This window comes from Oncorhynchus gorbuscha, linkage group LG22, assembly GCF_021184085.1.
Source record: "Oncorhynchus gorbuscha isolate QuinsamMale2020 ecotype Even-year linkage group LG22, OgorEven_v1.0, whole genome shotgun sequence".
NCBI classification, from domain to species: domain Eukaryota; kingdom Metazoa; phylum Chordata; class Actinopteri; order Salmoniformes; family Salmonidae; genus Oncorhynchus; species Oncorhynchus gorbuscha.
This window is the reverse complement of record NC_060194.1, coordinates 23,399,808-23,416,753: the sequence shown is the minus strand read 5'-3', so window position 1 is coordinate 23,416,753 and position 16,946 is coordinate 23,399,808. Positions and strand designations below refer to the sequence as shown.

General features: G+C 43.3%; 1 protein-coding gene across 7 annotated transcripts in view; it reads left to right on the top strand.

Annotated features, from left to right (window-relative positions):
* LOC124009838 (catenin delta-2-like) overlaps positions 1 to 16,713 on the top strand; it is a 161,235-nt gene extending 144,522 nt beyond the window's left edge. For 5 of the 7 annotated variants that reach the window (XM_046322027.1, XM_046322029.1, XM_046322026.1 and 2 more), the window contains 11 exons: positions 529 to 712; positions 4,785 to 4,902; positions 6,719 to 6,904; positions 8,056 to 8,244; positions 8,603 to 8,753; positions 10,549 to 10,777; positions 11,724 to 11,808; positions 12,399 to 12,525; positions 13,568 to 13,699; positions 13,868 to 13,944; positions 14,051 to 16,713. In XM_046322027.1, the coding sequence (XP_046177983.1) occupies positions 529 to 712; positions 4,785 to 4,902; positions 6,719 to 6,904; positions 8,056 to 8,244; positions 8,603 to 8,753; positions 10,549 to 10,777; positions 11,724 to 11,808; positions 12,399 to 12,525; positions 13,568 to 13,699; positions 13,868 to 13,944; positions 14,051 to 14,302 (1,730 nt within the window). In that variant the 3' untranslated portion in view covers positions 14,303 to 16,713. The remainder of the gene's footprint in view (positions 1 to 528; positions 713 to 4,784; positions 4,903 to 6,718; positions 6,905 to 8,055; positions 8,245 to 8,602; positions 8,754 to 10,548; positions 10,778 to 11,723; positions 11,809 to 12,398; positions 12,526 to 13,567; positions 13,700 to 13,867; positions 13,945 to 14,050) is intronic. The other 2 variants (XM_046322031.1, XM_046322028.1) reach the window with 1 other exon arrangement.
* The last annotated feature ends 233 nt before the right edge of the window (positions 16,714 to 16,946 follow it).

Genomic DNA, 16,946 nt, shown 5'->3' with positions numbered 1-16,946 from the left:
CGTAGTCAGTGTGGTTGAAGAGAGAGGAGAGCCCAGCTGCAGAGAGAGAGAGCGCTTCCTCCCTCTGTCTCTTTGTGGTTTACTCATACAGGCTGTGCCAAAGCCGCTGGCTTTGAATGTAATTGGTAGGCGAGAGAAAATTCCTTCATTTTTTTAGGTTGGCTGGTTTGCACATTAAATTACTGGGAAAAAATAGATAAATCTATGAAGCCCCAGGTGCCCAGTTTATTGCACAATCACGCCAACCTCTCACTAATTCAAAAATAGGGTTGAAATATGCTGTTTTGTGACAAGTTATTAAACAGTTATAGAGCCTTACAGTTTTCCATTTTCTTTTTAATGTTTTGAACAGTTTTGGTCCAACATGATCCTTATTTTAATTTCAGAGGAAGTATATTCAACTTTTGTTCCCCGAAATAAACCAACAATAAATCACCATTCCCTTCCCGGGATCTCTACAGCTGACCATTCTCCCACGTTAAATCACTGTTCGTCAACGTCCTGTCCTATCTGATGTTCTCTGTTCAGGTGTGCTGTGGAACCTGTCGTCGTGTGATGCCCTGAAGATGCCCATTATCCAGGATGCCCTGGCCGTGCTGACCAACGCTGTCATCATCCCCCACTCGGGCTGGGACACCTCGCCCCATCAGGAGGACCGCAAACTGCACCTGCACTCTTCCCAGGTTCTCCGCAACGCCACCGGCTGCCTCAGGTCAGTACTGTTACTGGACCCTCGGGTCAATCAATCAAATGTATTTAATCAAGTTTGCTAGCTTTTTACATCAGCAGTAGTCACAAGGTTCTTTACATTTACCCAGCCAAGACCCCAAAGAGCAAGCAAAGCAGAAGTGACAGCACAGTGGCAGGGTTAGAGGTTAAAAGTCACAAGTCATGACAGTGTATGTCAACCTGAGGTTACATGCACTGGGTTGTAAAGGTGTCTTCTGGAGACTATTCCTCTTCATGGTGTAGCTTTCACTCAGAGCGGTCGGCTTCTTTCAGGTGAATGTCTCCCTGCTTTGTCCCTGCCTGGCTTGCCTGCACCCAGTTCCTTTGTGTTGGTGATGCAGGATGTAACACATTGCTCTGTCAAACAGAGTATACTCATGAAGCTTTGTACGTATTGTGAGTATTGACTTGACGAATGAGGGTTATTGATGAAGGAAGTTTTATCACGGACAGTGAATGCCACAAGTGTCAGACTGATTATGGGAGCCCATGTAACATGCTTCTTCCCCATAATTACCTTCACTATGAGGGATGTTGTGTGAAAACGCCATGTCAGCACTCTGCGCGGCTTAAAACTGTCTGCTCTGCTCCCTGCAGGATTCCATTAAAGCATTCTATAATTCTGGAATATTGTCAAAGACTTTCTGATTATAGCGCTGGCACCGGAAGAATATTGGCTATGTGTCAAGTGTTTCTACTCGTTTATATCTGGGCCCTCGTCTCCTACGTACCAGCAAGAGAAGCATCTGTGAAGAGGGAGAATAATGAGATCTTAGCTAATACATTGCTTGTCTGTTCATTTTGGGTTTATTCATTCTACCTCCAGTGCATTACCCTCTCTGTGCAATATGTCACCGCTTCTCTTTAGTGGGATTATCTGCTAATAGTTGAAACCATTAATATGCCCACACATTACCTTGTCAAAGCAGGAAGTGATTAATGAAAGGGAGGTGGACTTTTGTGGGCACGCCCCCCGTTCCCATTGGCCATCAGACAGGTAGTTGTCTGCAGCACATCCAATCAGCACTGCAGCAGCGTGGAGTGGGACGAAGCCCACTGTAAGTGAAATGTGCTGAGACTTAATGCCTGCCTGTCAGGTATGAATGACTGTACATTAAATCCCTGAGCTCAGCAGGCTAATTCATCTGTTTCATCGGTCGTTAAGGAACAACAGAACAGGAGCTTTGATTGAATATGTAATGTGCAGGACTAAGATGCCTCGCCACCTGCCGCCTCATCACACACCTGTCCCTCATCCTGTGGCACTCACGCTGGCTGTCTTCAGAACAGAATCACCATGGCTAACAGCGAACGCAGCACGCTAGCTGACTGACATTCTTCACAGGGTGCCTCTCTGCCAGGGATCAGCTGGTGTCTAACGGGAGGAAGAGTGTCAAAAGGACCATAGCCCACCTTGACAGCAAGAGAATATACTAATTATCACTATCGATCAGACTCACAATAAAGTCAACAAGACCTTACCGTTAGATTGTCAATGCACAATAGAGTCAACAAGCCTATTGAAAATGCTCCATGTTTCCTTGTTTGCATCACCCCGGGGTGGTCAGTGGGCAGTGACTGCTGTGTTTTAGGAACTACCTGATAATGGACCCTGTCTCTATCTAACCAGAGCCCGTCTCTCACTTATACAGTCAAGTCACTCATCACTGACCTAGAAAGAGCACCTCCAGAACAGATACTGATCCGGTAGATTGATCCATGGTTTGCTTTGTTTATCAGGCCCATTGCACAGTTCTGGAGGTGCTGACGGAGTTACAAACAGGCCATCCATACTGACCTACCAAGCAAAAGAGCCCTAGCTGCTCATAATGTGGAACTGAGAAAAAATGGTTTTATAGTTTTTAAATTGTCCAGCCAAATGAGTTGTAGGCAGATCACTAGAGATGTGGTTAGCTGTTGTCTTAACATGAGGCAGTTTTTTATTCATATTAACCCTGACTTCTGACATGACCTGTGACCCTAGACGGCAGTTAGTGCCTTCTTGCTTGGTACACCCACTGGAATACATTGTGATTTTTAAAATTTTATACACACAACTTGTGTTCATAAATGTATTTGTATGTGGCTGTCAGTGTCATATAGTTTGATACTTTTATCAGCAAAGGACAATAAATAATGCCAAGGTAAACCGTAGACACTGCAGCCCAAAGATCAGTGAAATCAAGGTAAAAGGCAGTAACTGATGTGAGTGATGGCAGTTACTGCTTTTGTCCCTGGTTTCACTGCAACTCTTTTCAGTTACTGCAAACATGAGCCCAATTTTCTCAACACAGTGGAGGCAGGATATTTGTCCACATGATAAGCATGTATTTAATGCATCAAAAATGCCAGTAACTAATTTTGACCAAATGTGCAGTTACTGCTCTTTTTCTTGGTATGGCAGAATAATCTCCCTATCAATTGGGCCAAACCTCTAACAGGAGACACAGACAGGCCATGTTGTCCATACAAAGGCCTGTTATAAGACCAGGCTGGCTGCACCATTACAGACTTTTAATGACCTGACATTCAAAGGGCAGCGGAGAGGAGACAGGATGTAGTGCCCTATATCCTACAGTCAGCTGCATACCACCCTGCATCCCACTGCTGGTTTGCTTCTGAAGCTAAGCGGAGACCACATGCTGCTGGAAGTGGTGTTGGAGGGCCAGTAGGAGGCACCCTTTCCTCTGGTCTAAAAACAAATATCCAAATGCCCCAGGGCAGTGATTGGGGACATTGCCCTGTGCAGGGTTGCCGTCTTTCCGGTGGGACGTTAAACAGGTGTCCTGACTCTCTGTGTTCGCTAAAGATCTCATGGCACTTATTGTAAGAGTAGGTGTGTTAACCCTGGTGTCCTGGCTAAATTCCCAATCTTGCCCTCAAACCATCACGGTCACCTAATCATCCCCAGTTTACAAATGGCTTGTTCATCCCCTGTAACTATTATCCAGGTTGTTGCTGTAAATGAGAATGTGTTCTCAGTCAACTTACCTGGTAAAATAAGAGTTAAATAAAAATAAACTCTGAGTTTCCAAAACATTAGGAAATCTTGCTAATATTTCCCTTTTGCCCTCAGAACAGACTCAATTAGTCGGGGCATGGACTCTACAAGGTTACAAGGTGTCGAAAGCGTTCCACAGGGATGCTGGCCCATGTTGACTCCAATGCTTCCCACAGTTGTGTCAAGTTGGATGGATGTCCTTTGGGTGGTGGACCATTCTTGATACACACGGGAAACTGTTGAGTGTGAAAAACCCAGTAGTGTTGCAGGTTTTAACACACTCAAACCGGTGCGTCTGGCACCTACTACCATACCCCTTTCAAAGGCACTTCAATATTTTGTCTTGCCCATTCACCCTCTGAAATGGCACGCATACACAAAATGCTTAAAAAGCCTTCTTTAACCTGTCTCCTCCCCTTCATCTACACTGATTAAAGTGGATTTAACAGGTGACATTGATTAGGGGAAACCTAGTCAGTTGTACAACTGAATGTATTCAACTGAAACAAGTCTTTGGCATTTAACCCAACCCCTCTGAATCAGAGAGGTGCAGGGGCTGCCTTAATCGACATACATGGCACCCGGGGAACAGTGGGTTAAATGCCTTGCTCAGGGCAGAATGATAGATGTTTACCTTGTCAGCTCGAGGATTCAATCCAGCAACCTTTTGGTTACTGGCCCAATGCCCCTGCCTACCAGGCTACCTGCCGGGATCATAGCTTTTACCTGGATTCATCTGGTCAGTCTATGTCATTGAAAGAGCAAGTTTTCCTAATGTTTTGTTCACTCAGTGTATAGGGAATAGGGTGCCATTTGGGATGCACCCAGAGTGGGTACTTGATGGGCCAGGCTTGTCATGGTGTCAAACTATACATCTTTAACATTATTTAGTTATCCTATATTCAACCAACTATGATGGCAAGCACTGAAGAAGTACAATATTTAGTCCTGAAATTCAACTGAAAAATCATGATGATGGTTAACTACAATATGACTGTACAATATGACAGTGATACAATGCTGAAGAGAAATGTCTGACTGGCTGTTGTTGCAGGAATGTGAGCTCTGCGGGGGAGGAGGCTCGCAGGAGGATGAGGGAGTGCGAGGGCCTTACCGACGCTCTGCTCTACGTGATCCAGACCGCCTTGGGCAGCAGCGAGATCGATAGCAAGGTTTGACTTTGTGTTCCTCTCATCATATTATTATATTATTATCTCCTTTTATAAAGCAGACCCTTTAACATGACGCTGAGGGAATCACAGACAGGGGCTGCCCATCATTACAGCACACACACACACGAACGTCCCATGTTGTGGATCTGGATCAGTGTGTTGTCAAGGTTGCCTCCCTGGCTCTCTTCACCTCATCATCCCCTGTAAATGGCCTTCTTTATTCATGATTTAGCTGCTCAACACCTATCCTGTCCTTGCTGGTGCTCTGCATGGAGAGATAGGGGGCGCTGACTTCCTGGTATTGGTGATGATCTACAGTACAGTGCAGTCAGGCTAGACGCTAGACGCTAGCACAGATCATCAACAGCTCTGATTACACTGGTCATTTCCCAAAAGCTCATACCAGATGTCCAATTTCCTGCGAATGAATGCCTCAAAGTCTATGGAGCTAGTGTTTTTATCCTGCTTTGAAATGCATTATTTAGTATAATTGAAACAAAGCCTATGTATATTATGTTAAGATTTGATCCTCTATAAGTACTAGTCAGTGTTGAACTATTGGAAGGATTCAATCACAGGTCATGCATGGAGAAATTGACACACTGTCAATGTCAGACAATGTGGTTCAAGTTCACCTGTTTATGGCTTGTAGAAGACCTTGTGAATCTGAGAGAAAATGGACTAAGTACTAGGTACATATGTAACAGTATAGCTTCGGTCCCTCTCCTCGCCCTGAATCAGGGACAACAACTACAAGATCTCAGAGCGAGTGATGTCACCGATTGAAACACTATTAGCGCGCACCAACGCTAACTAGCTAGCCATTTCACACCGGTTACACATACAGTACATGATAACCTCGAGCGATGCGCAGCCCATCTACATTTTTCTGATGTCAAGCAGTAACCATGACAAACTGTTCTTCCCTGTTGAAATGCCTTCCATATCTGTCCTCTCTACCACACTCATAACTATGTGCAGTAGGTTATGGTACCGTAAAGCGCTCTAAATGAGTGCCCTCTTTCGTTTGATTTCCGAGGGCCTTTGTTATGTCTGGACTACTTTCTGCCAACCAGTTTGAAGGCGATCTGGCAGCCCTAATCCCACTGAAAATTCTTTACAAGATCAGAGTCCCCCACTATGGTGTTGAATGCCTCACTGCTTACTACAATGGGATTGTCACTACGGTACTGCTCTGGCCTGGATCCAGCACAGCAATCTAACGAGTACAAGAAGTTAGTCATTCATCTGAAAGAGATGCACCTGACTTTACTGTACCAATTGCATTTAACAGACTGGTCAACTAATGTTCCAATTGAATTGCCTTTCTAGACTGGATAAAGAGCCATACTTTAATTCTGTTAATTGTTCCATTGAAGGGTTGGCATCTGCTCTATTTCGCTGTGGAAGATGTCATGAAATAATAGACTGTCAACAGTGTAACATACAGTAGGCAATGTTTAGTAACAAGGCCTGTGTGTGTTGTATCAAATGCAGTCATGGTCTATTGCATTGCATGCTCTGTCTATTTGAAAGCAACTCATGCATTTGCCCCAGTTTATAGCATCCCTAAAACATCCTGTCCGCTCACATTGGAGGAAATAAAGTCACAACTTTACTTTGTTCGCTACGTGGCCGACAAGCAACGCATCTCATGGCACTCCTCTAATCGAAATACTGCTCTCTATTTATCTTCCTCTCTCTCTTTCTGTCTCTCTCTCTCTCTCTCTCTCTCTCTCTCTGTTCGTCTCCCCCTCTCTCCTTTCACCCACTCCTTCCCTACATCTCTCATCATCTCCCTCTTTTGTCCTTGCAGACCATTGAAAACTGTGTGTGCATTTTGAGGAACCTCTCGTATCGACTAGCTGCAGAGACATCTCAGGGACAGCAGATAGGCACGGATGAGCTTGACGGATTGCTTTGTGGCGATGCCAACGGCAAGGATTCTGAGAGCTCAGGTTGCTGGGGGAAGAAGAAGAAGAAAAAGAAGGCCCATGATCAGGTGGGCTCATCTCCTTTCTATCCTCTCCTCTCTACATCTCAACTGCAGCTGTTAGCAATTAGCCAGCGTGTTAGAGCAGTGGTGCTGGAAGCTGGCTAGGGAGGGGGGTCTATCTTATGGGTAATTACTCATTTACTGGGTTTAGTTCTGAAAGAGGGGCTTGAAGAGAATGCCACAGCCCGCCTGTTGTTCAACCTTCCTAAGATCATCCCGCTCCTCCGCACAGTCCACTGGCTTCCAGTCGAAGCTTGTAATCATCTTCAAGCCCCTATTTCTTGCCTACGGAGCAGCAAGGGGAACTGCCCCTCCTTACCTTCCGGCTATGTTCAAACCCTACACCCCAACCCGAGCACTCTGTTCCGCCACCTCTGATCTCTTGGCCCTTCTACCAGTACAGGAAGTGAGCTCCCACTCAGCCTAGTCAAAGCTCTTCTTTGCCCTGGCACACCAATGGTGGAACAAGCATTTCCCTAAAGTCAAAAGTCCCTGCCCATCTTCCGAAAACGTCTGAAACCTTTGAAGAGTATATATCTTCAGTATCTCTATCTCACGGCACCCCTGGCACACCCTTCATTAAAATGAATGGAAATTAACCTTTCCTTCTAGCACTGACTTTGCTGAGGGAAAATGTACTTTTGTAGATATGTTGTCTCACCTATCTTAAGAAGAATGCACTGATTGTAAGTCACTCTGGATAAGAGTGTCTGCTGAATAACATCAATATAATGTGAAGAGGAGAGATTTGTCATGGTTTTCTCTGCCTTGTCTGGGACAATAACCAGGCAAAAGCCAAGATTTGATTATCATCTGAGTTGGATTATGCTATTAACTGTACAACTCATCTACTCTGGCATACATTAGATGCTCATGTGGTTGGCTTGGTGGTGATGATTTTGTATGTGAGATATGCCCCAGAGATTTTAACTAACTACTTCATTCTTAATTATATTTATCCTATAAGTTCATATTTCAAAAAGCAATTCACTTGTCACTCAAGTCTCAACCATATTCAATGTTTCCACCTTTTCACTGTTTTGTGATAACTAAGCAATTTTCAGTAGCACTAATTAGTGTTGCCAAACAGTTTGATGTCCCGTATTATGCATGTAGTATTGGCCAGTAATAACATTCCACCATCCTGTGTCACCCAGTGGGATGGTGTGGGGCCCTTCCCGGACTCTGCTGACCCACCCAAAGGCATTCAGATGCTGTGGCACCCCACCATTGTCAAACCCTACCTCACTCTCCTGTCGGAGTGCTCCAACCCAGACACCCTGGAGGGGGCGGCGGGCGCCCTGCAGAACCTGGCTGCAGGCAGCTGGAAGGTACAGCACAGTACAGTAAGCTATGGTCTCCCTCCTTAGAGCTGCTCAACGGCAGTCATTTAACTGTTCACACCGTCATGTAAATGAACTTCCTGAACCAGAGAGCTAATTGGGGACTGTTAACTCACTGCATTAGTCAAGAAAGCTGGAGCACTACAGTAAGCTGTGGCCTCCTCAGAGCTGTCCAACTGCCGTTGTCAAGATGCCATAACTCTTACAGATAGATATGGTCTAAGTCATTGGTCTGTTCCCTTATTGTAATGTTAGTTAAGAAAGAGATATCAGATCCTGTAAGAAAGTCATCCGACTCTGACTGATAGCATAGAACATAAACGTGTGTGAATCAGACCTCTCTGTCTCCACTCCTCTCCAGTGGTCTGTGTATATCCGTGCGGCAGTGAGGAAAGAGAAGGGTCTGCCCATCCTGGTGGAGCTGCTGAGGATTGACAACGACAGGGTGGTGTGTGCCGTGGCCACAGCTTTAAGAAACATGGCCTTAGACGTCAGAAACAAAGACCTCATCGGTTAGTTCGGCTGTCAGTTATTCAGTATTCGAAAACATTCAAATGTTTTTTTTTCTCTGTGTGTGTTTGCTGTGTGTTTGGTGCACGCGTATGTGTGTGTGTGTGTGTGTGCGCGCTCGTGAGTGCGCGTGTGTGCATATGCTAATATCCATGCACTTCTCTGCAGCCAGCTATACAAGCATCTTTCTCTGCTGAGATGGGTGTGCAGAGCTCTCTTTGTGGACTGTGTTCACATGGTTGAAATTCTCCTCATAACGGCACTAAAAGACTATTGATCTCTCTGATAAACTTGGTTTTCTGTTGGAACTTCCGTCTCCATAGCAACTGCTCTTGCCGTCTCAGACTGGTGCTCTGTGTTAAGTAGACGTGTGCATCATGTCGTAGAGCCGCAGGCCTTCAGCCGTCCTACTCTGTGGATAGAATAGAGTAACCCACAAGTATCTGTTTACATGCTTAAGTCATGTTAAACCAATGTTATGTCTGGCTATATATGACACATCTAAGAACTTTGTAAAGCAATGATGGGGTATACTTGGTGGGATTTTTACTGTAGTTTTAATAGCTTTAGTTTAGAAGAGTATTTTATTGAGGGATACTTCTTTAAAATAATTATCATATTACATTTTTTTCTGACGTCATAGCTGCTAAAATGGGCATATTATATTTGAATATCATGGAATGTGCTCCAAATGATTGTCTGTTTCTTTGTTTATCTACATTACACACATCTGTTGTAGTTGCTAATGCTTTTACCATGAATCGCAGCATAGTGACTGTGCCCTGGCAGGACTAGACCGTCCCTGTCGTTCCCATTCCCAGGCCTTTCTTTTAAACGTGAGGGGATTGACATTTCCATCCCAGCTGCAAATGTAGTGTCCTCAGGCCTACAGTCTTGTAGGAGTGCTGAGCGGGGTCTTAAAAAAGACCCATTGACCAGACAATGTATTAAAACCTCATCATATAGCTGTGAATGTCAGGCAGGGAGATTGAGGCCCTATTGTGAATTATTAAAAGCACCGTGCTCTGAATTTATTCTCTCTCTCTCTCTCCTGCCTTTCGCATATGCTGATACCCATCGTTCCTTCCACTCTCTCTCTCTCTCTCTTATTCTATCCTTCTCTCTATTCCTATCTAGTCTTTTCTAGTCTTTTATGATCTCTTGTCTGTGACTAAAGCCCCATAGGTGTACTGTACTACTGTAAATGCTGAAACATCATTACTATCGACAGTATATCCAATGTTTTTAGAGCACTGTCTTTTTAAAATGATTCAAGTGAGATGCCTCAGTGTCAAGTGCAGTATTTATGGTTCTCCTGTCAAGTCAAGAGGGCCACTTTAGCTCAGTCATTCAGTGCTCATTGGGGACGTAGCCTCTATAGGACAAGGGGCTTGTGCACATCTCTGATCTTGAAGGCTCTCCTCCCGAGTGTCCATAGAGTGGTGACAAGGTTAGACAAGGGGTCATAGACCAGCCAGTAAGCCACTACTGTTTGATTACAGCAGTCATATCATGTGAAGTTTAGTAAATACTGCGTGTCTTTATCCGTTTCTGATATCTTGACCATTTGTTACCCTTTCCCCTATATTGCTGTTGTGACTTGCAAAGTATTTTGGTCACAAACAGAACATTGCTTTTTGGAGAGCATGTTTGCCAGATTTATTTAAAATCAAATCAAAGAATATTGTTTTTCTGCACCCATGATTTTCATAATCTGTTTCCTAAATGGTAGCACATAGATTTAAATGTTCATGTACAGTAGAACTTAACCATGAGGTCTCTTTCTCTCCACAACAGGCAAGTACGCAATGAGAGACTTGGTCCACCGTTTGCCCGGGGGCAACAACAACAGCAGTGGTGGGACTGCTGCCGGTGCTATTGGGAAGACCATGTCAGACGACACCATCACGGCTATCTGCTGTGCCCTGCACGAGGTCATCACTAAGAACATGGAGAACACCAAGGCTCTGCGTGACGCTGGAGGCATCGAGAAACTCATCGGTATCGCCAGGAGCAAAGGAGACAAGTAGGTGTCCAGAAGTCATACTTTGTTCACTCTCATCTTCTAACCTGGAACCAAATGCTGCATGCGTGCTGGCCAGCTACTTTATAGAACATGTTATCCCACTGTCAAGACAGACTCTGTTCACCCTAACCTTCAACTCTAATGTAAATTAATGTAACTGCTGACCGGGCATAAGCACTGTTCTGTTAGTTTCCCTCTGAATGTATTTTAGTAGATGTTTTTCTGATGTTTTCCCTATAACTCACCAGTGTAAAGACATGCCTTTTAAATGTAGCTAATTGTGGGTTTTCTGTTTTGGGATTTTATGAAAACAGTTCTCCCTTAGGACCTTTTAGTTTGCAATTAGCAAGGTAATTGGGTATTGTAATTGGCTATCTCTCCTCATAGTCCTGTGATGCACTTACTCAACGTTGCCAAGGATTAGGGACTCTGGACAACTGTAAGAATGCATTGCCCCATTGAGAAGAAATGACAAAACACTCTTTGAGTCTTGAGAGAAGAGAAGTGTTGCTATACAGTATCTGCAGTGCTATGATGTAATAACTTGATGATTATTCCATATCTCTGGTGTGAATTGAATCACCTGTAGCGCTGACATTTGTGGCTTGTGGAGTTGCTGTGCTGAGATAGAGGAGAGGATGGGTGCTGTGTGAGAGAGAGGGGCCTCTGATGCAAAACTCATTGGATTTTGTCTCTGCTAATTGCGTTTGTCCATTCCAAATTTTCTCGTTTCTTTTTTGTTGCAAGAATGACTATGGTGCTGAAGTGCAGAATGACCTTGTTTCCATTTAATGTTGGCTTAGATTTGAGTTGTTATTGAATTTGTGTTTTTTAATGTTTTGTGCTTAGTGACCTTTCATCCAGCAGCGAGCGTTCAATACCTTTTGATTAGAACATTTTGTTCTGTTCATCCAAGGAAAATAAAGTGTCGTTTTTCTCTTCCCAGACACACACCCAAAGTGGTGAAGGCAGCCTCTCAAGTCCTCAACAGTATGTGGCAGTACAGAGACCTTCGCAGCCTCTACAAAAAGGTGTGTAATACAAAAGAACTTGCTGCCACCACAAGAACTCTGCCGAAGGCGCTGCTGGAAGTGTAACGCCTTAGTCTCTGGAGTGTCCTCCAGAGAGGGGGTAAAGGAGAGGAGGTAAAGGGCAAAAATGTATGCTGTACAGCAGTTCATGCGTCATGTGTGACACAGTTCAGCGAGCTCATTAAGTGTATGAATCGATAGTGAAAGTGAAGCTGGAATCCCTCTGGGCTGCAGTTTAATGAACTAAAGAATCTCTCAATGTTGACCTGAGGAGAGTAGATAAACATGCTTTAATGAAAGACAGATTAAGAATTTGAAGGTTTAAGGGCTTTGAGAGGGGGGGGGGACAAAAAATCAACTGCAAGACTGGTGTTGCATGTTTTACTTTAATAGTTAGCCAGTCAGTATCTTATTGTTCTCCTGTTCGATTTGGCCTCATTTAAATGTGTGTATAGTTCCAACCCCATTTGTATTTGACCAGATTATCTTAAATCTTACAGTAGGGTCATAGAGTATGATCCTGCAGCATAGTAAGCAGTATAGATCAGTCCATTATTGTTAGTTCCCTTATGAATCTCCTTTTTCCCCAGGATGGATATTTTCAGTATCATTTTGTTGGCTCATCCTCTACAATAGAAAGAGATAGACAAAGACCATACTCTTCCTCCCGCACCCCATCCATCTCGCCTGTACGGACATCTCCCAATAATCGCTCAGGTTAGTGTATTCTATCTTTACCCCATAGTATTACAATATTGGACATTTTTTGCAAACTCACAAGGCTTTAGAGCTTTAATTGCTAGACATCCCCCCCCAAAAAAAAAATTGTCCATGAATTTCAGACAAAAATAATTGGGAAGCTTAGTAATATTTCAGATAAAAGATAGGATGAATGAAGAATGAGGTGGTGTCTGCTTAGAAACGGAGGTGCACAGACACTAATAAGCAACTGCCAGTTACTCACTTACCCTTTAAGAGGAAAGAAGAGGAGAGGAAAGGAGGAGGATGGAGGGAGGGATGACTCGGATGACATACACCAGCAGATTTCTTCACGGCTGGTTTGAATGCCACAGCTGAGTCTCTGTTCGTCACCACAGCAGCCTCATGGAAGAGACCTTGGGAGGCACATTTAGCTCCGGGGGCAGTGAGGGCCAATGCAGAATACGCCTACAAACCTGAATAGTCGTCAGAATGCACCGACTCTAAGTCACTCTGGATAAGAGCATCTGCTTAATGACTCAAATGTCAATGTAAGAGGTATTGGTACTACTGTTATTAAAACCTAGAACCTGGTACTGTAGCCAGCCATTGGCTGCGTTTAATGGTGATTATCGGAGGATCTTCTTGGACGAGAGGGTGTTTGTCGATTCCGTTCGGGACATTAAGGTTACATGGTGCTCTAATTGGAGTTTAATGAAATTTAAAGTGGAAATGCTGAACTTAATGGATCCTATTAGAAAGCAATAAACTCTCTAAGTAAAGATTTCATAGAAGAGCTATTTCTGGATGTTAGATCCCCGTCTAGTTAGTTATGTATTTGTTTTCATTACATGCGTGTTTTCTTCATGCCGTTTTATGGCACAGTAACGTTATCTGATGTTGTCATCAGCTGCTTTATTCTCAGCTTCCTTGCCTGGTATCAACAGAATGTGTCAATGTAGGAGAGTGGGAGGATTAATAATGACGAAGGGAGTCAAGTGGATGTCAAACGTCTTTTCCTGGTAATGGTGTACGTGATGTGTCATCTGTGTGTTTGCAGCAAGTGCCCCTGCCTCTCCCCGAGAGATGATCAGCCTTAAGGAGAGGAAGACAGACTACGAGTCAACGGGCACCAATGCCAGTTACCATGGCAACAAGGGTGAGCACACTTCGAGGAAAGACACCATGGCAGGTAGGAAGGAATTTCAAGGCCTCCGTCAGTTTCCTCTTCGTTTCTGGAGTCAGTGTGTTTTCATCAGATAAGGTGTACTCTAAAACCTGTGTGAAGCCTTTTGGTCATTTTATAATAATCAACTTGATTACAATGACCACATACCTTCTCTCTGTTTCTCTCCTATAGTTGAAATCTCAAGTGGAACCTCAACATTGTTCCGAGGAGCCTACGTCTCTCCCAGTGATGACATCAAACACAACCAGGTAAGGAATGAAGAAATGACTTGATATCATTATAAGAGCAACACTCACTGTTAGGTACTCTCTCTCCAGTAGCAGAGTAGTGATCTAACCTCTGTGTGTTCCATAGGTCTCTGCTCAGGGGCCCAACCCAGGCCAGGAGCCCTACCCTCCGTTTCAGAACCCTCCTGGCGTACAGTTTGAGGAGGCGTTCTACGAGGACCAGGTGCACCAGCGCCCTCCTCAGGCCACAGACCTAAACATGCACCTGGGCCTCAAGTCCACGGGCAACTATGTGGACTTCTACTCAGCATCCCGCCCCTACAGTGAACTCAACTATGAGACCAGTCACTACCCAGCCTCCCCGGACTCCTGGGTCTAGTGGACTATAGAGGAAGGACTGGTCGTCAGCAGTGTGCTGTGATGGGGGAGAGGAGCCGAGAGAGAGACTAAGACAGACAGGCCATGCATGTGCATGCATACTACAAGACATTTCTTCAGCGAGTTTAGTTTGTCCTAGAGAGAGAGGTCCCATGCCCATGTTTCTTTGAAGAAAGAGAGAGAGAGTGAGAGAGTCACAGAGCAGAAGGAATAGAATTAGAGAGAGAGAAGGAAGGAGGGAAAGAGAGACAGGAAGAAAGAAAGAGCAGGATATTGTTAAGAAACAACTCACAAAAGCCGAAAGGAAGGTATTAAATGATGTGGTCACCACCAAAAGCTTGGAGCGTTGGAGTGTAAGGAGCGGAATATCTTGGAGATGATCAGCAGTATTCTAGAAGGAAGACAACTGTAAATATGTGGTATAGTAAAGAGATTAGTATGTGAAGCACAAGAAAATGAAGTGTCATTTACACAAGCTAGAGAATAGTTGTCAGTCACAAACTCTTATTAGGTTTTAACGTACGGCTTCAACCTGTGTTGTGTGTAAGGAGTATAATCTCTGGGCAAAATAATTGCTTCTAGACTTTGTATCTTTTGATTTGTTATAATTCTTTTTTTATTTCTACTTTTTTAATCCTTAATTCTGATGTAAAATATTTGATGTACATTACGGAGATACATGTGCATTGTGTATATTACACAATTGCCTGTGTCCCTTTCCTTATTGTCTCAGCATAATGTTAGTCTGTCTGTTACATTCTGGGGGATGATAGAGAGTACAATGTCTGCACACAAACAAACCACTACAAGCAATGAAACATGTTTTCACAGCGAAATGAAGGACGGATTTCAAAGTTATTGCTTATCTGATTATGTGAATTGGTGGACCTAAATGAGTTAAGCAGCTCAACAGCATCATTCCACTTCCTTGGTGCTCTTCCACTGCCTAAAACAGTTTACGGATGGACGATAGATATACTCAAAATACGTTTTATTTCCTAAAACGCTCTGTTACATGAAAAAAAAATTTCCCTCCACAAGCCTCCTAGTGAATTGTGCTCATTGTCAGATTTTTTAAATGTGCCAAACATGGTTATATCCAAGCTGAGGGGTAACGTTGAACTTCTGTTGAAGTTTACATTCAACAGCAAGTTGTTGGTTCTAATGATGCCAGTTTGTAAATGCTTTTTTTTATGTGTTTCAATGGAATAAAGCTATATATACACTGTAACAAGACTGGAACATTACCAGGGGGCGGAAATAATATCTTTGAGAGCTTAATTCCCTCCAAATATGTACAAATTAGTTGAATCTGTGTTGAAAGATAATCAATGTTTTAAGAAAGTCCGTTTTTTTTCTTCTTCAGAAATGGGTGGGAATTAAGTTCATGGTAGACTAAACTGTTAATAGAGTATGAATATATATTATATATAAATATATACTTTTATGTGGGGACGTGGATGTCACTTAAAGCAGCAACATTATGGAAAAGACTTCATAATACATGTAGGGTTTTGTTCACCTTCATTTTCTGGTCTGCACACTAAAATGTTAACTTTGTAGTCATGTTGTTGCTATGAGAAATAGGGGAGACCAGGGGCTGAATATCCACAATTTACGGAAGTTGTCACAGACCTCGTAACTACAAGACAAGGTGCTAAAAGTTACACCTACAGAACTTTGTATTTTGGTGTTTATAGAACGTATTTTGCCACTTCATGTCCCCAGCTTTGAATATTGAAATTGTCACAGGTGAACGTCTTTCATCACCGACTAAGAAACTGATGATTTCCTTAAACTTGTCAATGTGGTGATGGAGCTGATGATCCAGTCTGTGTGTGTGTTTATCTGTGAAAGAACAAAAGTGGTCGTTTTCTACAAACCCTGTAGCGCCCTTCCCCCCCAGCATGACACACGGTTTCATAGTGAGTCCTCCTTTTGATCAAATGTTACAATAACGTTATGTGGCAACATAGAGAAAAATATATGACATTGCCCACTAATGCATGAACACATCTTATTTAAGTCGATGTGAATTCAAATAGTGGTAGACTACACACTAAAACTGAATGCAGGAGAGAGAAAAATGTATGTTCAAAGTTGACAACGAGCTCTGGTCTCCCCTACATATCGTTTTAGAAGTTTCTGGCTTATCTTCAGATGCTTGAACAATGAATAAATGATGCAAACACCCAAATTGTTCATCATATCCTAAAACGATCCCCCTTCTCATTAGTTAGCATCTGAAAACAGACACAGTCCTTGTGAAAAGTAGGCATACCTGACAAACTGTATTGAACTGTGTCAGTAACCTTTTTGTTGCTAGACAGTGTGTTTTATAGAAGTGAAACTTTTTATTGCCTCAACAGATTGAAACTGCTACAAAAATATAAACTGACCATCTAAGAGTCACTGTTTTGGGGGTTGTTTGTTCGTTACCAAAAACTCTTTGTGTGGTTTGTCTGTGCACACTGTGTTCGAATGATGTTTACTCCTCTATATCAATATGTGCATTTAGTTAAGTAATAGAGAAAATATTTTGATTCTTTGAAGTAACCGAACTCAACTCAAATAGAAAGTTTGATCTGCAATCACATTGTGGATGAGACACGGTTGTGGATGAGACAATGCCCTGTGTGTCTGAA